The 21,461-nt window shown below is 44.9% G+C and overlaps 2 protein-coding genes across 2 annotated transcripts; one reads left to right on the forward strand and one right to left on the reverse strand.

The window, feature by feature from the left end:
- The first annotated feature begins 288 nt into the window (after nt 1–288).
- On the forward strand, nt 289–10,951 carry LOC106555917 (phospholipase A2 inhibitor gamma subunit A2-like). Its single transcript, XM_087728205.1, has 5 exons — nt 289–445; nt 2,248–2,364; nt 4,080–4,232; nt 6,993–7,133; nt 10,642–10,951. The coding sequence occupies exons 1-5, from the start codon at nt 397–399 to the stop codon at nt 10,785–10,787; spliced, it is 606 nt and encodes a 201-aa protein (XP_087584331.1). The 5' UTR covers nt 289–396; the 3' UTR covers nt 10,788–10,951.
- A 501-nt stretch (nt 10,952–11,452) lies between these two features.
- LOC148042958 (phospholipase A2 inhibitor and Ly6/PLAUR domain-containing protein-like) lies at nt 11,453–20,840 on the reverse strand. Its single transcript, XM_087727985.1, has 5 exons — nt 20,780–20,840; nt 19,224–19,340; nt 17,663–17,809; nt 16,270–16,440; nt 11,453–13,153 (listed from the first exon to the last, which is right to left on the reverse strand). Exons 1-5 carry the CDS (start codon nt 20,838–20,840, stop codon nt 12,933–12,935), a joined length of 717 nt encoding a protein of 238 aa, XP_087584111.1. The 3' UTR covers nt 11,453–12,932.
- Nucleotides 20,841–21,461: the final 621 nt, after the last annotated feature.

The raw sequence follows: 21,461 nt of genomic DNA on the forward strand, positions 1-21,461 counted from the left end.
CGCTTCTCTGGTTACTGACCTCCACCTGGTTTATCTTGAGTTGGCCCCAGGACTTCATTGTTTGACTTGATGGCTTCTATTGGACTTTGCTTACAGTAGAGATAAAAAGGTAAAATCCAATGGCTTGAGCCAATGTCAAGAATATTGGAGTTTTCAAGGCTATGGCTTCAGCATTGCACATTTTCTAGATGGTCACCAAAGTTGAAACGGTCTTCGGTCAAGCCAACTTTATGCTTGCTTTTGGATTTGTGGGCTGGCCCTACATTATGGGGAGGGGTTTCCCATTTTTAAACTTGTGTTTGTTTCCTGTTGCGAGGACTCTCCGGTTTCAGCAGAGTCACAGAACTTCACTGAGGTCAACATATCCTATCCAGCTCTGATCTTGCATCTTCAGCCATGAAATCTCTAGCGATCGTCTGTCTTCTTTTCATTTTTGTAGCCAGAGGTAAGGAGATGATGTTGCAGAATGTCCTACGCAAATGGGTTCCGAGTCTTCTATTGCCTTGTTTCCAATGTTCTCAATTTCTCCATCTTCATCAACATGCCATCTGCTTGGAGGCAAGCAGGAATTTATGTAACCATCTGGAAATAGGGATGCAAATGTTGCGCAGCTTCTAGCTGCACTTAACCTCAGTTCCTCATAGTTCTGGCCACCCGGTCTTGAAAAGATAGAAACCTCGAGAAACTGAGTTTTCTATAGACATCCTTATGAGTAATATATAGCTTCCTACTCCTGCTGTCACATCCAGTTCAGGCCTAATACCTAAGTAAGTTTTAACTTTTAAGATTTGAAGGCAGCTTAATGACCGATAACTGCCAATTACCTCCAATAGACCGATCAGATCCCACAGATTCGGCCTCCTCCGAATTCCATCCGCCAGCCAATGCCGACTGGTGACTACCCGGAGGAGAGCCTTCTCTGTGGCTGCTCCGACCCTCTGGAACGAGCTCCCCGTGGAGATTCGAACCCTCACCACCCTCCAGGCCTTCCGCAAAGCCCTTAAAACCTGGCTCTTCCGACAGGCCTGGGGCTAAAGAGCTTTTGCCCCCCTTCTCGAATGGTATGGTTGTTGTGTGTTTTTAAATTTTTGTATTGTTATGTTCGTCTTTTTTATCCCCCTGTCTGTACCCCCTTCCCTGATTGAATTGTGAGCCGCCCTGAGTCCCCTTCGGGGAAAAGGGCAGCATATAAATGTAATAAATCCAATCCAACTATCCATTAATATTTTCCACTTACCTGAATTGTATTGGACATAAATTAGCTTGGAGATTACGTGTATTATTTAATAATGAAATCAATTGGTTGGCATAGGATAGAGGTAGAAGAATATTGTGTGTGGCTGTGATCAGTTCCTCTGGATAAATGGATGGAATTAGCTGTTTCCACTGGTTACTCTTCCAATTCTCAGTCCAGTGTAACTGGTAGCATCATCTTGTAAAGACTTAGAAAGAGCTGAAGAACATCACAGCTTATTTGATGCCATCTCCTTTTTCCTTCCACCTTTTTCAGCATTACAGCCTTCTCAAAAAAAAAATTGTGGGTCTTCACAAAATGTGTCTGAAATAGGGTAATTTGAACCTGGTAATGTGTACTGGATAGGACTGAACTCGGTTATTCGGCTTTTCCCAATCCTCAACTCCAGACATCCCTGGTAGGCCGGTAGCTTTTTCTTGCTAATCATAATCACAAGCAGAAATGCCTATGGAGATTCTCAGTCATCCAGGTCATGGTTGCCCCAGAGGTGCTTTTTCAAGAGGCAACAGGACTTTCTTTGAAGATGTTTTGCTTCTCATCCAAAAAGTTTCTTCAGTTCAGCTTTGGTTCAGAACCGAAGAAGCTTCTTGGATGAGAAGTGAAATATCAGTAGCACTTAGAATTAATTGACGCTTCACGGAACTTTACAGCCCTCTAAGTGGTTTTACAGAGTCAGCCTATTGCCCTCCCCGCAACAATCTGGCTCATTTTTCTTACCGACTTCGGAAGGACGGAAGGCTGAGTCAATCTTGAGCCGGGTGAGATTCGAACTGCCAAATTGCAGGCAGCCGGCAGGCAGCAGAAGCAGCCTGCAGTACTGCACTCTAACCACTGCGCCACCGTGGCTCTACCAAACATAGCTCTTCAGGAATGGGATTCCTCGCAAGTCACTGATCAGACCTGACATTTCAAAATAACGAAGCGCCCTGGGGAAGGCATAAGATAATAGAATTAATTAGGCACGCTCTTGTTCTTTCTTTTGTCCTTTTCAGGAAGCTGTCGCTCATGCGACTATTGTCACAACGTGGGAAAAGATTGCGATGGTTACACAACAGAGTGTGACTCTCCAGAAGATCAATGCGGCACTGTGTTGCTGGAGATTTCGTCAGGTAAAAACCCTCGTTTCCTTCCAATAAAAGGAGAAACTTTCTAAGGTTTCCTTTCCTGGATGAGTAACTTTCTCAACAGGGGATTTGAGCTGGTGACCACATGCATGGTCCTTGTCCGTACATAGAAAGCACCGGTTCCTAAAATTGGGTCTGTCTAGTTTAATGAAAAGAAGGACTAGGGGTGAAAGGATAGCAGTCTTCCGATATCTCAGGGGCTGCCCCAAAGAAGAGGGAGTCAAGCTATTCTCCAAAGCAGACTGAGGGCAGGACGAGAAGCAATGGAGGGAAACTAATCAAGGAGAGGAGCAACCTAGAACTAAGAAGGGATTTCCTGATAGTGAAAACGATGAATCAGTGGAATGAGTTGTCTCCAGAAGTTGTATGAATGCTCCAACACGGGAGGTTTTTTAGGAAGAGATTAGACAACCTTTGTCTGAAATGTTTTAGAGCTGTGAAAGCAAACTTTTTCAGCACCAACTGCCCAAACCGGAAGATGTGTACATGTGTGTGCCGGAGCACCGTAAACCCGAATACCAGCTGGCTGGCTTGCTGAATACCCGCAGGCCTGTTTATTGGCCGTTTTGGAAGTCATGTGCAGGGTGGGTTTTTTGGGGGGGGGGTGTTTACAAGGACATTTTTGGCCCCAGAAACATCCTGAAAACAAGAGGGATGGAGGTGGAAGGTGAACTGCAAGACAGAGAGGGACCCTCACGGAGAAGGGATGGGCAGGATCAACATCTGGAAGTTAATATCAACTTACCACCATTATAGAGCCAAAAATGTATATCGTTAATTGAGAAATGTGTTAAGTGAGTTTCGCTCCGCTTTACGACTTTGCTTGCCCCCTTTGTTACGCGAAGCCTTGCAGTTCTTAAATTAGTAACACGGTTGTTCAGTGAATCTAGTTTCCCCGTGGGCATGGCTTGTCAGGCGGTCGCAAAAGAGGATCCCATGAGCCCAGGGACACCGCAAACCGTCATAAATGTGAACTGCTTGTCGTGCATTTGAATGTAAATCAGGTGGGGGAAGCTTGGAATGGTCGTAAACGCGGCAAATGGTCATAAGTCAATTTTTTTCACTTTGTAACTTTGTACGGCCACTAAGTGAACCGTTGTAAGGCGAGGACTGCCTGTCATCTCCAGCTGTCTGCTGGAGAACAGCAGAGGGAGACAAGGAACACAATGTAAAAAAAAAAGGCCTTCACACAAGTTATTCAGGATGTTTCAGAATCGCCCCTCCCTAAAGCTTTTCTTAAGGTGGCTCAGTGGCTAAGACGCTGAGCTTGTCGATCAGAAAGGTCGGCAGTTCGGCGGTTCAAATCCCTAGTGCTGCGTAATGGAGTGAGCTCCCGTTACTTGTCCCAGCTTCTGCCAACCTAGCAGTTCGAAAGCACGTAAAAATGCAAGTAGAAAAATAGGAACCACCTTTGGTGGGAAGGTAACAGCGTTCCATATGCCTTCGGCGTTTAGTCTTGCCGACCACACGACCACAGAGATGTCTTTGGACAGCGCTGGCTCTTCTGCTTTGAAACGGAGATGAGCATCGCCCTCTAGAGTTGGGAATGACTAGCAGATATGTGCGAGGAGAACCGTTCCCTTTAAAACTTTTATCCGCTGTCATGTTTAAACTGATAACAGCCTTGGGTGGGAGGTTTCTAAAACTCCACAGATCCACCAACTTAACTTCTGTTTCCTTGTTTTTCCTCCTCCGCATAGCACCACTTTCCGTGCGAACCATCCATAAGAACTGCTTCTCATCCAGCCTGTGCAAACTTGAGCACTTCGATGTAAATGTTGGACACGACACCTATTTTAGAGGAAGAATCCATTGTTGTGAAGGGGAAAAGTGTGAGGCCAACACATTCCCTGGTATGTTTGCTCAGAAAGTCTGGGACCCAACACTCTCCCTATTTCAGAGGGTCCTAGTGGGGGGGGGGGTTGTGTGTGTGTGTGTGACCGGATTTCCTTCCTGCCCTGTCAAACTTCCTCCCCTCGCCATCTAACAATACACACTGATCTAGTCTTTGCTGATAATCTTTTACAGGTACTCTTTTTTAAATCCAATTTGCCAATCTATTGACGTTGATTTAATGAGTTCAGCTTCCCACATGGGTCTCAGGTTAAGGAGTTTACTATTCCATAAGAACAGCAGGCCACGGAGATTATGTTATGTAGTAACTTGCTCAATACTAGTAACTGTGACAGGGATCTTGGGATCCTAGTGGACAACCATTTAAATAGGAGCCAGCCGTGTGCAGCAGCTGCCAAAAAAGCCAACACAGTTCTAGGCTGCATCAACAGAGGGATAGAATCAAGATCACGTGAAGTGTTAATACCACTTTATAAGGCCTTGATAAGGCCACACTTGGAATACCGCATCCAGTTTTGGTCACAATGTAGAAAAGATGTTGAGACTCTGGAAAGAGTGCAGAGAAGAGCAACAAAGATGATTAGGGGACTGGAGACTAAAACATATGAGGAACAGTTGCAGGAACTGGGTATGTCTAGTTTAATGAAAAGACAGACCAGGGGAGACATGATAGCAGTGTTCCAATATCTCAGGGGTTGCCACAAAGAAGAGGGAGTGAAGCTATTCTCCAAGGCACCTGAGGGCAGAACAAGAAGCAATGGGTGGAAACTAACCAAGGAGAGAAGCAACTTAGAATTGAGGAGAAATTTCCTGTCAGAACAATTGTGTTGTTCTGAAGTTGTGACTGCTCCAATACTGGAAGTGTTTAAGTAATTAACTAAAGTTGCAAAAAGGATGGAGCTGGGCAGTTTGATATGAGGGGTGGGTGGGTTTAGAAAGGGTTTGATTTTTTTTATTTTAAAAAAAGGACTGAAACCTTATATGGACGTTCGTTGAATGAAGATAGAACAGAGGGATGATTCAGAGGTTAAACATGAGACAAAATACTTGATAGCGTTTTATGAGGAATTCTGGGAACTGAAGTGGTTGTGGAACACGCCTTTCTGCTTTGCTCAGTTTTTTGCTCCAGGATTAACGAGCTTGGCAATCTTCAATTGGACAAGCTAGACAGCGATTCTACTTGCTAACTCTGGGACTCATAAGGAGAAGATAAGATTTAATAATTTAATTAAGGACATTCTGGAACTTCTTCTTTATAGACCGGTTGAGGAGAGCTTCAGTTGGTGTTTGCTTTTTTTAAAAAAACAAAACAAAACAATGAAGCACAATCTCCGAGTAGGGGCAGCGTAAAGATCTAAAGAACTTTGCAAGCCAGGTTGAAGTACCTTCACGACGTGGCACGACAAAACCGCGCTCGACTAAAGCGCGCCCAATTAAACCGCGTCGCTGACGTCATCAACAGGGCGACAACAGCGAGCGCGGAGAAAGAAGGGCGCTTTAAATAGCGCTTTGAAAGCAAGCCGATTCAAGTTAAGGTAAGGGTTAGGTTTAGGGTTAGGTTTAGGGTTAGGTTTAGGGTTAGGGTTAGGGTTAGGTTTAGGATTAGGATTAGGTTTAGAGTTAGGTTAAGGGTTAGGTTTAGGGTTAGGTTTAGGGTTAGGTTTAGGGTTAGGTTTAGGGTTAGGTTTAGGTTAGGTTAAGGGTTAGGGTTAGGGTTAGGGTTAGGGTTAGGGTTAGGTTAAGGGTTAGGTTTAGGGTTAGGTTTAGGGTTAGGTTTAGGGTTAGGTTAAGGGTTAGGGTTAGGGTTAGGGTTAGGTTAAGGGTTAGGGTTAGGGTTAGGGTTAGGGTTAGGGTTAGGGTTAGGGTTAGGGTTAGGTTAAGGGTTAGGTTTAGGGTTAGGTTTAGGGTTAGGTTAAGGGTTAGGTTTAGGGTTAGGTTTAGGGTTAGGTTTAGGATTAGGGTTAGGTTTAGAGTTAGGTTAAGGGTTAGGTTTAGGGTTAGGTTTAGGGTTAGGTTTAGGGTTAGGTTAAGGGTTAGGGTTAGGGTTAGGGTTAGGGTTAGGTTAAGGGTTAGGGTTAGGGTTAGGGTTAGGGTTAGGGTTAGGATTAGGGTTAGGGTTAGGGTTAGGGTTAGGGTTAGGTTAAGGGTTAGGGTTAGGATTAGGATTAGGTTTAGGGTTAGGTTAAGGGTTAGGGTTAGGGTTAGGGTTAGGTTAAGGGTTAGGGTTAGGGTTAGGTTAAGGGTTAGGTTTAGGGTTAGGTTAAGGGTTAGGTTTAGGGTTAGGTTTAGGATTAGGTTTAGGGGTTAAGTTTAGGTTTAGCGTTTACAGCTTGCTTTTTTCTCCGCGCTGTTGTCGCGCTGTGATGTCGTCAGCTACGCGGTTTTGTCGAGCGCCCTTTAGTCGAATGCGGTTTTGTGGTGGAACCCCTTCACGAAGCCCATTCTCCATCCATATAGAATGGAATCCAAGGGTGGGCTTCAACAATTTTAGCAAGGGGTTCTCTGCCTGGTTGCTGGCTAAGTGTGGCCATGGTGGGTGTGGCCTAGTTGGCCTTCTGCACCACACCCAGGAGGGGATGTTTTTGCCCTCCCCGGACTCCGGAGGCCCTCTGAAGGCCAGAAAGTTTACAAAGCCACTGTAAAATGCATGCAATTTTGAAAAAAGGAGGCAGTAGAGTCCACGAAACCCACAGAGTTTTGGCATGGCAGAATTTTTGCCCATTTTTCACTTCCTTTTTTGTTGTTGTTTTATTTTGCAGGACTGCCCTTCTCCCATCCAAATGGATATTACTGCCCTGGCGTTCTTGGTCTATTCTCAGAGGACAGCAGTGAATATAAAGCTATCTGCAAAGGAACTGAAACCAAATGCATTAACCTCGTGGGATACAGAAAAGAAAGATGTAATTCTTATTCATATATATATATTTATCAGCACAAATATAACACAAAATGTGTAACAAAGGCAACAGTAAAAAAATATTGGGTTTCTGTCGTGATGGACTCTTGTGACGAGCCGATTGACAGATAATGGAAGCTGTTAGCTTCCTCCCATAATTGGGGCTTACCAGGGGTTGTGACACTAAATATATACCTTCTTCCCTGGCTTCAGCTGATAAGGAGGAGAACTTGTGGCTTAACGGCTAAGACGTTTGCCTAAGATGTAATATAGCACAGGTTCGAATCCCAGTAAGGGTATGGCTAGCTGATGAGAGCTAAATAGCTTGAAATAGATCTATACTAGTCTCCCTTTATTTATTTATCAGCACAAATATAACACAAAATGTGTAACAAAGGCAACAGTAAAAATATTGGGTTTCTGTCGTGATGGACTCTTGTGACGAGCCGATTGACAGATGATGGAAGCTGTTAGCTTCCTCCCATAATTGGGGCTTACATACATACATACATACGTACGTACGTATATGTATATGTATGTATATATGTGTGTGTGTGTATATATATATATTTAAAGTCACAACCCCTGGTATGCCCAAATATGGGAGGAAGATCACACTTCCATTCTCTGTCCTTCGGCTCGTCACAAGAGACCATCCAGACAGAAACCCAATATTTTTTACTGTTGCCTTTTTGTTACATTTGTTATATTTGTGCTGATAAATAAATAAAGGGAGACTAGTATAGATCTATTTCAAGCTATTTAGCTCTCATCAGCTAGCCATACCCTTGCTGGGAATAGAGCACAGGTTCGATTCCCAGCAAGGGTATGGCTAGCTGATGAGAGCTAAATAGCTTGAAATAGATTTATACTAGTCTCCCTTTATTTATTTATCAGCACAAATATAACATTAATATATATATATATATATATATATATATATATATATATATATATATATATATATATATATATATATATATATATATATATATATATATATATATATATATATATATATATATATATATATATATATATTACTGTCTGCTGCAGGAGTTAGGGAAGCAATCTATGGGGCAATGGTTTTTTGCTACCGGTCCTGTGGGCATGGCTTGGAGGGTGTGGTGTAGCTTGGTGGGCGTGACATGGCTTGATGGGCGTGGCAGGGGAAGGTTACTGCAAAATCCCTATTCCCTCCTGATCAGCTGGGATTCGGGCGGCAGAGACTAGATGGGGGCAGAGCTAGTCAGAAGTGGTATTTACTGGTTCTCGAAACTACTCAAAATTTCTGCTACCGGTTCTCCGGAGCTAATCAGAACCTGCTGAATACCACCTCTGCTGGGGGGGATGGGGGGGGTTGTTCATACAGGGAGATTGCTCAGAGCCTCCCCCGCAACACTGCAAAATAGGACCATTCAAACGAGAGATATAAACTGGAGTGGAGAAGATGGATTGACTATACTCAAAATAAATACGGGACTAAGAAATTCCAGATAGTTTATGACTGAAGAAACAAGGAATGATGTAATCTGTTTAGAGCTAGCCTAGCAAAGAGGAGTTAAAGCTCAAATGAAAGATGATACTAACTTTTTTTTTAAAGTTTATCTTAGAATATCTTTGTTAAAGATTTATACTCTGTATTGGTTCTGGGAAGCCCGGGGGGGGGGAATTGGGGGGGGGGGTTGGGGGAGGAGGGTAGGGGGAGGGAGGTAAATATTTATAAAAGTTTTTTTTTTCAAAATTTTCAATAATAATAAAAAAACACTGCAAAATAGAAATCCCCACCCCACCCCACCCAAAACTGCCCATTTCATTTTGCAATCTTTGGTAGCAAGAGAAATAATAGTGCGAGGATATTTCTCTAAGGTGCAAAGACAGCAGCTGCTGGTTCCGAATTCTAAAATCCCATCACTGTGTGGTATATAATTGTGTAATGACTTCATCTTTTTACAAGGTGGCTATAAAACAGTGGTGGGTTTCAAAAAAATTTCGAACCTACTCTGTGGGTGTGGCCTCCTTTGTGGGAGTGGCTTGCTGACCATGTGACCTGGTGGGAGTGGCTTGCCGGCCATGTGTTCTCTTTCTCTCTCTCTCTCTCTCCCCCTCCCTCTCTCTCTCTCTCTTTCCTTCCTTTTGTCTCTCTGTCCCTTTTTCCTTTTTTTCTTTCATCTCTCTCTCACTTTTTCTTTCTTTTTTTCTTTTTCATTTCTTTCTTTCTTCCTTTCTTTCTCTTTCTCTTTCTCTCTCTGTGTGAGTCTGTCCGTCTGTGTGTGTGTGTGTGTGTGTGTGTGTGTGTGTGTGTGTGTGTGTGTGTCAGTGGTGGGTTTCAAAAATTTTTGGAACCTCTTCTGTAGGTGTGGCCTGCCTTCTGGTGGAACCTCTTCTAACCGGTTCGGTAGATTTGACGAACCGGTTCTACCGAACTGGTGCGAACTGGTAGGCCTGTGTTCATATGATATGTTGAATGGGCAGGGAGGGGAGAGAGACGGCATAATAACTTGAACTAAGTGAAAGATGCTGACACATGACAACCGCCTAAGCCACCAGGTGGCTCTCCAAACCTGGCAACTTCAAGACTAGTGGACTTCAACTCCCAGGATTCCTCAGAATCCTCTGCCCTAAGTCAATGTTTCTCGAGCTTCACAGCTTGAAAATGTAGGGACTCCTAGAATTTCCCCAGCCAACGTGGCTGGCTGAGGAATTCTGTGCCTTGAAGTCCATCTGTTGTCAAGTTACCAAGGTTGAGAACCAACCTAGAAACAAGGAGAGATTTCTTGACAGCGAGAACAATTGATTAGTTGAACAGCTTGCCTTCACTGGAGGTTTTAAAGAAGAGATTGGACAACCATCTGTCAGAAATGGTATAGGATCTCCTGTTGGAGAATGGGATTGGTCTAGACCAGGAATGGCTAACCATTTTGTGAGCATATGCGAGAGAGAGAGTGAGTGAGTGAGTGAGTGAGTGAGAGAGAGAGAGAGAGAGAGAGAGAGAGAGAGAGAGAGAGAGAGAGTGAGTGCCCGCACCCATAATGCAATGCACATGCAACACCCCCCGCACTCCTGCGCATGTGATACCCTGTGCGCCTCTCTCCCCTTCCATATGTGTCACCCCACATGCCTCGTTTTGGGCCTAGTAGCCCCCCACTACAGCCTCCTAAGACCAAAAATGGGCACAGCACCCCCATGCTCCTCCCCATGCATGCCCCCATCCCCGCACATGCACGCACGATCCCCCCTTGTGCATGCGCATGTGCCTCTTACATTCATGCCACCCACCCGCACATACGCGGCAGAGATTTAAAAACCAGCTGGCTGGCAGGAGGGGTGAGTGACATGCGCAGTGGAGCTGAGCTTGGATGACAGCTCGCATGCCCGCAGAGAGGGCTCTGCATTTCACCTGTGGCATGTGTGCCATGGGTTCGCCGTCATGGGTCTAGCCTCCAATGTCCCTTCCAAACTGTGTTGTTCCGTTTTTCTGACCTGTATCTTGTTGGGTTTTTTTTCTGCAGATCCCGGAGACATCGCTTATAATATCAAAGGGTGCACTTCTTCCTGTCCAGAACTGACTTTGAGCAACAGAACACATGAAGAACGTAGAAACGAACTGATAAAAGTTGAATGTACCGACGCCTTCAAAACTGCACCTTCCAATTAATACTGCCACCATTCTGGAATCGGAAGGCCAGCAATTTCATCCAACAGAACCATTGGAATGGCTCTGAAAGGAAAACTGATTCTTCCTGCTAACTAATTCTTAGAAATTAAAAATAAAGAAAAGAAAAGAAAATAAAAGAAGCCAAGGGGCTGTGTTGGATTGCCCATTTGTCTTTATTTTTATTTCATTTTAGTTTTGGCTTTCTTCCCAGAGAAAGTGGTGTGTTGGAATGATTGTGTGAAAGCTAATCTTTGATATTAAAAAAAAATCCCATTAATTTCAATTATTTTATTTATTTGATGGATTTATAGCCTCCTTACCTGTAGACCTGTGTTTCTCAACCTTGGAAGCTTGAAGATATATGGACTTCAATTCCCAGAAAACTGTTAAAACAGTGTTTCTCAAACCTGACTATTTGAATTTCAACTCCCAGAATTCCCCAGTCAGCATAGGGAAAAAGAGAGAGGCAATATCCAAAAACAGTCCATGTTCTTTCCAACAATACCATGGGGTTAACTTTGTACTTCCTTCCCCCCAAAATATATTTAAAAGAGCTCTTCTATCCCCAAAAGTATCATTTTAGAAATGTGACTGGACAGAGATTCAACCTAGAAATAAGGAGAAATTTTATTACAGTGAGAACAATCAACCAATGGAACAGAAGTTTCCTTCGGAAGTTGTGGGAGCTTCATCACTGGAGGCCTTCAAGAAGAGACTGGACTGCCATCTGTCAGAAATGGTGTAGGGTCTACCGCTTGGGTGGTGGGTTGGACTAGATGACTTACAAGATCCCTCTCAACTCTTGTTAATCTGTTTGTTATCTGTTAAGATATGCATCTCTGCTGGCTGAGGAATTCCAAGAGTTGAAGTTCACACATCTTCAAGTTGCCAAGGTTTAGAACCATTGCTCTAGAAGCCCAAGGAGATATGCATAGCACTCCCTCTTCTAATTTTTCCTTACCGCAACAACCCTGTGAGATAGATTGATGGAGAGAAAGCAAATAGCCCGAAGTCATTCAGTGAGATGGTGGTAGGTTTTTTTTGCCCACATCAATACAGGACATTTATTGGATGGAAACCATGTTCATGGCCAACTTGAAGGGTGAGGGATGGTAAAGGACTAGGAATGCTGGGACCAATAGTCAACAACATTGATGATTGTCTAGGATACTTATTGTTTTGGCCATCAGGGTCAAAGGTGGGATATGTCTAGGATGATGGCGTATCTACAGTTTCTAACCAGAGGTCAGGCTGGGAAGGGAGGAGAAAATACAAGCGAAAAACTGGTACAGACATCCATATCACACCACTCAATGAAGAACTTGGTCTCAAGTATGAATAACAAGACTAACTTGTATAGATTTCGAACTAGCTACTTTATTGTTCTATGCTTATTCTACAGGAATCTTCCCAGACTGGCAGATTTACCCTGGAAAGACTAGATAGGGCTCAACGGGCATGGACAACTAGCCCTCTTGTGTTTATGTAATGAGTCTAGGCTAATTCCTCATTTGATCTCTCCTCTCATTTGGGAATGGCTGCTCTCCAACACCAGAGGTTAGCAATGTCTGGAGGAAACCAATAACCTTTATACAATAAAAGACACCCATCAACTTGGTCACTACACATGTACACTCACACCTCCAGCAACGATGAAACAGGATCTCCCAGCTCCCAATGACCCAGGCGAGATGTTGATTTTTTTTTCAAAGATGTATTCAATTCATTTATATAGTCTATATGACCTACATTAAAAATAAGTAAAATGTACCTAAAGATATCAAAACAAACCAAAGAATACAACAAGCCAAACCAAAAAATCCTATAATGGCCATCAACATAACCAGGAAACAGGTTGTGTAATACACAACCGGGTTGAAAAATACTGCTCTACACAATGCAAACGCCCTTCATCCATCATGTGTCAACGTTCGCTTCCCTTAATGCTAGCCTCCAGGGCCCTTGCCTTGCTCCTTCTGGAGGGCTACCAAGATGCCAAAGAAACCACCCCTTATACAATTGATAAATAGAACTCAATGATCGGAGTTCTTCCTATTCTGTCGGGACTATGACCTGCCTAAGGCCTGAAGAGGCTGCCCAGGAGAAAAAGTCTCCGGCAGGATTCAGGTGCTGGAGGGCGAGCCCTCAAGTATAGATCTCCACAAGTAAAAGTCCAGCAAATGCTTGGAAGAAGAAGCTGACGCTGTGGGATGGAACCGTTGTGGCTTTTGAAGTGGCTGGCGCGCAGCGTCCTCCACCCATGAGAAAGAGGGTGGCAAAGTAGACAGATCCCTCATGGAACAGCTCACAGAAGGCGGGGTTCACGCAGCCCTGCATGGCAAACAATACCTTGCTGGACACATCCTCTGTGGAGACAATTGCAAAAAGTCACCTTCGGTCTCTTCCCCCCACACCCAGCCTAGCCAATGAACTTAACATCCCACATCCTGCCTGCTGTGATAGTGCTGTTATAAAGTTATTATTATTTACTTTATTCATTAAACATGAAACTCAGCCAACTGAACATTCAAAAATGCATTGCAAATACCGGTGACGGTTCCACCACAAAACCGCGGAGGACAAAATAGCGCTCGACGAAAGCGCGCATTTGACGTCATCACAGCGCGACAAAAACATCGCGCTGTGATCGAAAAATGTAAAAATAAAGCTAAAACCTTACCCTAACCCCCCCAAACCTAACCCTAAACCTAACCCTAAACCTAACCCTTAACCTAACCCTAAATCTAACCCTAAACCTAACCGTTAACGTAACGAAAAACCTAACGCTAACCCTTAACCTAACGCTAAACCTAATGCTAACGCTCTAAACCTGACCCTAACCCTTAACCTAACCCTAACCCTAACCCTTAACCTAACCCTTACCTTTATGTGAATCGGCTTGCTTTAATTTTAATTTTATTTCAATTTTTAATTTTTTTCGTCGCGCTGTGATGACGTCACATGCACGCTTTCGTCGAGCGCGATTTTGTCCTCCGCGCTTTTGACGGGTCACACCAGTGACTGGTGCTAAGGGTTGATAGGGGTTGCTGCCAGCGTCCTAGGCATCAACCAAGGACCTTCTTCAAATATACGATGTTCCGAGTATCACAGTTTTTTGCAGTTCCGCTGGCGTTATTGCAGGAAGCTGCAATTTTTTTTTTAACATTTCTTTTTTTATTTTCCATTTTCATAACATATAATCACATGTATACTACTACATAGCCAGTATCATGTTGTGTTAATTAATAATTACATCAGTTCATCTTGCCATCAACTCCCAGAAAAAAAGAAAAAAAGAAAAAGAAAAACCAATTATTGGCTCTTCTGCTCTCCATACACCATATTTATGCCTTATCCAACACTTTCTTCTGCCTCTCTCCTCCCCCTCCCTACCTCCTTTCTTCCCTCCGTCATCCTTTTCTACTCTACTTCCCCTTCCTTTCTCCTTCTCCTCTCTCCCCTTTCCACTCCTCCTTATTCTCCTCATAGCAATAGCAGTAGACTTATATACCGCTTCATAGGCCTTTCAGGCCTCTCTAAGCGGTTTACAGAGAGTCAGCATATTGCCCCCAACAATCTGGGTCCTCATTTTACCCACCTCGGAAGGATGGAAGGCTGAGTCAACCCTGAGCCGGTGAGATTTGAACCACTGACCTGCTGATCTAGCAGTAGCCTGCAGTGCTGCATTTAACCACTGCGCCACCTTGGCTCTTATGGCTCATCTTCCCCCCCTTGCCCTCTCTCCTATCCCTCTCTTCCTATCTTTCTTCTCTCCCCTGCTTCTCACTCTTCCTCTCATTCACTTGGTGTATTTCAGCTTCTGAGCAAACTCCATTCTGTGTTGATGGTATTTATGCTTCCATTTCAATATACATAACATATCTTTGTTTTTTTTAAAAAATAAGAGAAGACAGTATACATGTACAATCATATTACTTTTAAACCTAACACCCCTCCTCAAGCCTAATATACTTCCCTCCCTCCCCCCCTCCCCCCTCCCCCCCAACCTTCCCTCCCCTGACTTCCCAGAACCAATACAAGGTATAATAAGTCTTTAACACAACAGTCTAAAATATATTGCTGCAATTTGTTGATGTATCTTGTACAATTCCTGGACATGGTACCAAGTGCCCCGATGACAATAAATATCACTCAGGGATGGGTTCCTATACCGGTCGGTACCAGTTCGCTGTGTTTGCGCTTTGCAAACAATCCGGATAGAAATGCTAGTTTTCAGCCAAAACATTGTAATGCGGTCGTCGTGTGACTGCAGGAGGCTGCAAACAGCTGTAAATGCAAGCTGATTGTCAAGGGCTCAACATGTGATCACATGACCATGGGGAGTGGGTGGAGAGCAGCTGCCAGAATACAGGAACTTGGGTGTAAGAATAGCAATAGCAATAGCAGTTAGACTTATATACCACTTCATAGGGCTTTCGGCCCTCTCTAAGCAGTTTACAGAGTCAGCATATCGCCCCCAACAACAATCCGGGTTCTCATTTTACCCACCTCGGAAGAATGGAAGGCTGAGTCAACCTTGAGCCGGTGAGATTTGAACTGCTGAACTGCAGATAACAGTCAGCTGAAGGGGTCTGCAGTACTGCACCCTAACCACTGCGCCACCTCGGCTCTTCCTGAAGCCCTCAGGAAGTCCATTGTACTTTCCAAAGTTTGCTAAGTGACCAGTCCTAGGTTTATCGCCCCAAATAATTAATAATTTTGATCATTCAAAGACTTGAGAATGCCGTGGCTGCCTTCAAAGGCACAAAGTATACTTTGGGGAGCAGGGAAGCGTGCCCATGGCATCTGTTGGCCACTCCTTGACCCAGCTCCATCTTTGTCGGGGATCGCACAGGTGTCCCCCCAATCTTGGGAAAATATGGCATTCGCTATGACAATTCACGATGGCCAACTCTCCATGGTCAACTCTCCATGACCAACTAACCACAGAACAACTTGCTGTGGAACAAGAGCTAAGCTAATATTAAAGAAAGAGTGGAATAGAATCCTTAGAGAAAGGAGCGCAAAACAGGGCTGAAATCCAGCAGGTTTTGACAGGTTCTGGAGAACCGGTAGCGGAAATTTTGAGTAGTTCTGAGAACTGGCAAATGCCACCTCTGGCTGGCCCCCAGAGTGGGGAGGGACTGGAGATTTTGCAGTATCCTTCCCCTGCCACGCCCACCAAGCCATGCCCACCAAGCCCCACCATGCCTACCAAGCCACGCCCACAGAACTGGTAATAAAAAAAAATAGAATTTCACCACTGGTGCAAAAGGAGGGACAGAATGAACTGCGAACGACAAAGTTAAAAGAATGTTTTGTTGACGTTAAAAAAATTAAATGGAGCCGTTAAGTTGTTCCATGGTGAGTTGGCCTCGGTGAATTGGCCATCCTGAATTGGCTAGGTCTGTGGGACGGAGAGAGAGAGAGAGAAAGAGAAAGTCAGGAAAAAGAAAAAAGAAAAAGAAGAGAGCTTTGTTACCATGCGCTTGCAAAGTGCCATATCCACCCCAGTCAGCTTCTCCGTGTAAATCAAGGCAGTAGGTCTGATCTCCTTTGCACGGAATTTTCTCTTCCCACAAGCAGTAGGTACGGTCTTTGGCGAAACAGGTTCTGCATTTCATCCCGTTCAGTGTTTGGTTGACAGGGGGCACTGCATTAAAAATAAAAAAAAACCCTGCCTGATTTGCAACAACGGGAGGAAATCATGTAGGTGTGTTGAGCCAAAACAGAGTAACTAACAATATACCATATTTTTCAGAGTATAAGACGCACCAGAATATAAGACGCACCAAGGTTTTGAAGAGGCAAATTTTTAAAAAAAAGGTTTTTGCATTGTTCAAACCTCCCCAAAATGGGCCTGTCCCCCCCAAAAAGGCATGAATAACCTTAGGCAGCTTGCAGAGTGCTCCTGGGGGGGTGCCCCCCCAAAAAACAAGCAAAAAATTGGCCCGTTTTTTGTCAAAAAAAATTGCATGCATAGCCTTTAGGAGACTTATAGAACACTCTTGTGGGATGGCAAAATTGAGCAAAAAACGACCCATTTTTTCCTCATTTCTGCCCTCCCCAGACCCCAGGAGCTCTCTGAAAGCCTTCTACAGGCTCTGCATGGCCATTTTGGTGAAGAGGGCGGGGCTTCGGGAGGTAAAAAATGCTGCATTCAGTGTATAAGACGCACCCAGATTTTCAGCCTCTTTTTTGAGTGAAAAAGGTGCGTCTTATACTCCGAAAAATATGGTACATTTCTACTGCTCATAATTCAGGCTGGCTAGTGAAATTGAGGTGGTTTGCGTATGCCCTCAGCGTCTCCTAAATAGTGCAAATGTCTTTGCTTACCTGCCTGGGAAACCTAAACTCCATTTGTGAACCACAATTCCTCTTCCTTTTATTCTTTTTTCTTAAAAAAAACAACAAAAAGAATTGAGGTAGTCCATAACTTGTGACCTTCGAAGTTACATTGGCACTGGGGAGAAAAGACTTATGGCCATTTTTCACACTCACCGATCACTGCGACATCCCCGTGGTTACATGATCCAAATTCAGACGCTTGGCAAGTGACTCATATTTAGGACAGTGTCCTGGGTCACGTGATTTTTGCGACCTTCCGCCAAGCCAACGGAGGAAGGCCAATTCACTTAACAACCTTTGCGACTAGCTTAAAAACTGCGGCGATTCACTTAACAGCTGTGGCAAGAAAGGCTCAGTGGACCAAAACTCACTTCACCACTATCTCGTTTAGGGACGGAAATGTTGGGCTCAATTGGGGGGGGGGGCGTACGTCGAGGACTAACTGCACTGTCTGTGATGGGGAACAAACTAATCTCTTGCTTACAACACAGTCCTTTCAACGGTTGAGTAGAGAGAGGCATACGTACAAGGAGCCAAAGGTTTTGAGCACGAGGTACCACGGCAACAAGACAGCCTGGATGAGATAATCCCTCGGTCCCCCAGGTCGATACTGGTGATATTCTCATAGCAGCTATTCCCCTGCACGCAGGCTTTCCTTACCATAAATTTTCCACCTGGGAGGACGAAGGAGAAAGAAAGGTTTCCATCCTAAATGGTGGTCATGGCTTGACCCTCTCCAACCAGAGACAACTTAACCAGGGGTGGGCCAGGGCTGGTATTCGCTTACCATATTTTCCAGAGTATAAGACACACCTTCCCCCCTAAAAGAGCGTGGAAATGTTGGTGCATCTTATATACACCGAATACAGCCATTTTTTGGCCTCCCGCATCTCATTTCTGCGGAAAAACTGGTTGCTTTTTTTTGCAAAGAAATAGGCTTTTTTTTTTGGCTTCCCTCAGCCCCCAGCAGCCCTCTGCAGGCTTCAGCAGAGCTGGGGCAAGGCAAAATGCCCTCTTTTGTGAAAGATGGGTGAAAAACGGAGCATTTTTCACAAAAACGGAGGGCTTCCTGCCTTCCCTCAGCCCCCAGCAGCCCTCTGCAGGCTTCAGCAGGGCTGAGGCAAGACAAAAAATGCCCCCTTTTGCAAAAAAAATGGGTGAAAATGGGCTGTTTTTCACAAAAACGGAGGCCTTTCCGTGACCCGTCAAAACCGCGGTCCACTAAAGTGCGCCCGATCAAAGCGCGTACGTGACGTCATCGGCAGCGCGACAAATAAAATTAAAAATAAATTAAATTAAAATTAAAATTAAATTAAAGCAAGCCGATTCACATAAAGGTAAGGGTTAGGGTTAGGTTTAGGGTTACGTTAAGCGTTAGGGTTAGGTTTAGGGTTAGGTTAAGGGTTAGCATTAGGTTTAGGGTTAGGTTAAGGGTTAGGCTTAGGGTTAGGTTTAGGGTTAGGTTTGGGGGGGTTAGGGTAAGGTTTTCGCGTTAATTTTAAATTTACCGCTCACAGCGTGCCGTTTTCGTCATGCTGTGATGACGTCACGTACGTGCTTTCGTCGAGCGCGCTTTAGTCTACCGCGGATTTGTGGTGGAACCGGCCTTTCTGCCTTCCCTCAGCCCCCAGCAGCCCTCTGCAGGCTTCAGCAGGGCTGGGGCAAGGCAAAATGCCCCCTTTTGTGAAAGATGGGGCATTTTTCACAAAAACGGAGGGCTTCCTGCCTTCCTTCAGCCCCCAGCAGCCCTCTGCAGGCTTCAGCAGGGCTGGAGCAAGACAAAAAATGCCCCCTTTTGCAAAAAATGGGTGAAAATGGGCTGTTTTTTCTTACTTACCTCTTCAAAATCTTGGTGCGTCTTATAGTCTGAAAGATACGGTACTTTCCCTACCAGTTGGCAAATGTGAGTGTGCGTGCGTCTACGCAGGCGCTTGGCCTTCCGTGAAGGAGTGTGTGGGCAGGCCCACCCGCCATTTCCCCTGCCACTTTGGGCGAACCAGTCTGAACCGGCTGAATACCACCTCTGGGTTGGGCAACTCATTTTCCCATCAGGGGGCCACATGAAAAACTGGGACCTTTTCTGCTTACTTTTGTGGTTTTTGGATTGGTAAACACCACACTGGTCTAAGAAAAAATAGCACACTTGTTTTTCTCCAGTACAATCTTCCCTGGCTTTTCTGCAAACTTCACATGTTATAGACCAACCTGAAAAGCAAAGGAGGGAGCAAGAGTTGAGTGATTTGTATTGTGTGTGTGTGTGTGTGTGTGTGTGTGTGTGTGTGTGTATTTTTTGGACAGCGTTAAAATTAGGGTTGCTGCCTCCTCACCCCACCATCCAAACACCCATGAAGGCAAGCTAGGTAATGCAAGGACCTTCGTCTATTTCCCTAGGAAGCACATTTGAAATGGGAGCGTTTGACTCTATCGATAGCGGTAAGCACTTAAGACTTATATACCGCTTCACATTGTTTTACAGCCCTCTCTGAGCGGTTTACAAATGTCAGCTTCTTGCCCCCCAACAATCCAGCTCCTCTTTTTACCTGACCTCAGAAGAGTGGAAGGCTGAGTCAGCCCTGAGCAGGTCAGGATCGAATTCCTGGCTGGGGGCAGAATTTGCCTGCAATACCACATTCTCACCACTGCGCCACCACGACTCCAGATTCCCACAGTATACTTATCCTGATTGCAAGATTTGTACGGGCCACGAAGCAAGAGAGGCAATGCAAACGCAGAAAAGCACATCCCCACGGTTCACCGACAAATGCGTGCCCGACAAAACCGCGGTGACAAAACCGCGACGTCGAAAGCACACCCACAAAAGGGCGCCGACAAATGCGTGCCGACAAAAGCGCACCATCAACAAACAACATAGTGGGACACGAAAACAATGTAATAATCCTAAACCTTACCCTAACCCTAATCGCGCTTTTGTGGGTGCGGTTTTGTCGGCGTGCTTTTGTGGGCACGCTTTTGACGTCGCGGTTTTCTCGCCGTGGTTTTGTTGCCGCGCTTTTGTCAGGCGCGCATTTGTCAGGTCACGCATTCACACATCTACGCAAATCACCCCCAGCTAAGGATAAGATTAAGTTACTTTAACAGGCTGTGCAAATGCCTTCCGAGGTTTTCATAGGAGCTGGTTTGAGACTTCGGGACTGAATTAATTCATGTTCTAGGTTTTCGTACTCCATTGAGCAAAAAGGGAGTTGGGTCTAGTGGTTGAGGTATCTGGCTAGAAAGCAGGAGACTCTGAGTTCTAGTCTCGCCTTAGCCATGAAAATTGGCTGGGTGGCTTTGGTCCAATCAGCAGGAGGTGGTGAGTTCTAGTCCCACCTTAGGCAGGAAAGCTGGCTGGGTGGCTTTGAGATAATCAGAAGGAGATGGTGAGTTCTAGTCTCCCGCCTTAGGCATGAAAGCTGGCTGGGTGGCTTTGGGCCAATATCCAGGAGATGGTGAGTTCTAATCCTGCCTTAGGCGTGAAAGTCAGCTGGGTGATTTTGAGCCATCCAACAGATTTCAAGAAAGAATGCCAAAATCTTAAGACGATGCTGGCAGAGGAATTCTGGGAGTTGAAGTCCACCCATCTTAAAGTTGTCAAGGTTGAGAAACATTGACTTAGCAGGATGCTTCTAAGGAGTTTTCCTTACCTTTATCGGTGAGGTATAGCAGCATTCCCACAATGCAGCAGCGCAACGTAAGAGAAGGCATTGGAGATCGGCAATTCCACTGGCTTCGATCTTGGGGGGGGAGAAGACGTTTTTGGGGGATGGTCAATCCCTAGTCTGCCAGACACGGTAAAACCAACTATTTCTCTCCTCAAAAGAAAAGAAAGACAATACAAATGAGATTCTGATATTATGGGATGCAAATATGCAACATGCTTGGCTGCATGTAACTGGTTGTCTATGCAAAGAGGGGGGGGGGTTACTTTTTTTAAAATTAAATTTTATTAATTTCATATATACATTCACAATTATAACAATTTTTCCCCTACAGTTGACAATATACTTGAAGTTGCTTTCTTGCCATCCCATAAATCCATCTTATCTTACAACAATCCTACTTCTTCCCTCCTTCCCTCTTTCCTTCCCTCCTTTCTTCTCTCCTACTCTCCTTCCTTCCCTCCTTCCCACCCTCCTTCCCCCTTCCCTCCCTCCTTTCTTCTCTCCTTCCCTCCTTCCTTCCCTCTTTCCTTTCCCCCTTCCTTTCCTCCTTCCTTCTCCCCTTCCTTCTCTCCTACATTCCCTCCTTCCTTCCCTCCTTTCTTCTCTCCTTCTCTCCTTCCTTCCCTCCTTCCTTCCCTCCTTCCTTCCCTTCTTCTCTCCTTCT

This window comes from Thamnophis sirtalis, unplaced genomic scaffold (assembly GCF_051295495.1).
Source record: "Thamnophis sirtalis isolate CommonGarterSnake01/CBP01778 unplaced genomic scaffold, rThaSir2_p1.2 scaffold_13, whole genome shotgun sequence".
NCBI lineage: Eukaryota > Metazoa > Chordata > Lepidosauria > Squamata > Natricidae > Thamnophis > Thamnophis sirtalis.

Excerpts from the sequence above, each read along its gene's own strand:
- LOC148042958 (XM_087727985.1), bottom strand. The coding sequence starts at position 20,840 with ATGCCTTCTCTTACGTTGCGCTGCTGCATTGTGGGAATGCTGCTATAC. Across the intron at positions 19,341-20,779 it reads GCTATACCTCACCGATAAAG|GTTGGTCTATAACATGTGAA; the intron begins GTAAGGAAAACT and ends TTTGCTTTTCAG. Across the intron at positions 16,441-17,662 it reads CTCAAAACCTTTGGCTCCTT|TGCCCCCTGTCAACCAAACA; the intron begins GTACGTATGCCT and ends TTTTTAATGCAG.
- LOC106555917 (XM_087728205.1), top strand. The coding sequence starts at position 397 with ATGAAATCTCTAGCGATCGTCTGTCTTCTTTTCATTTTTGTAGCCAGA. Across the intron at positions 2,365-4,079 it reads GTTGCTGGAGATTTCGTCAG|CACCACTTTCCGTGCGAACC; the intron begins GTAAAAACCCTC and ends TCCTCCGCATAG. Across the intron at positions 7,134-10,641 it reads GGGATACAGAAAAGAAAGAT|ATCCCGGAGACATCGCTTAT; the intron begins GTAATTCTTATT and ends TTTTTTCTGCAG.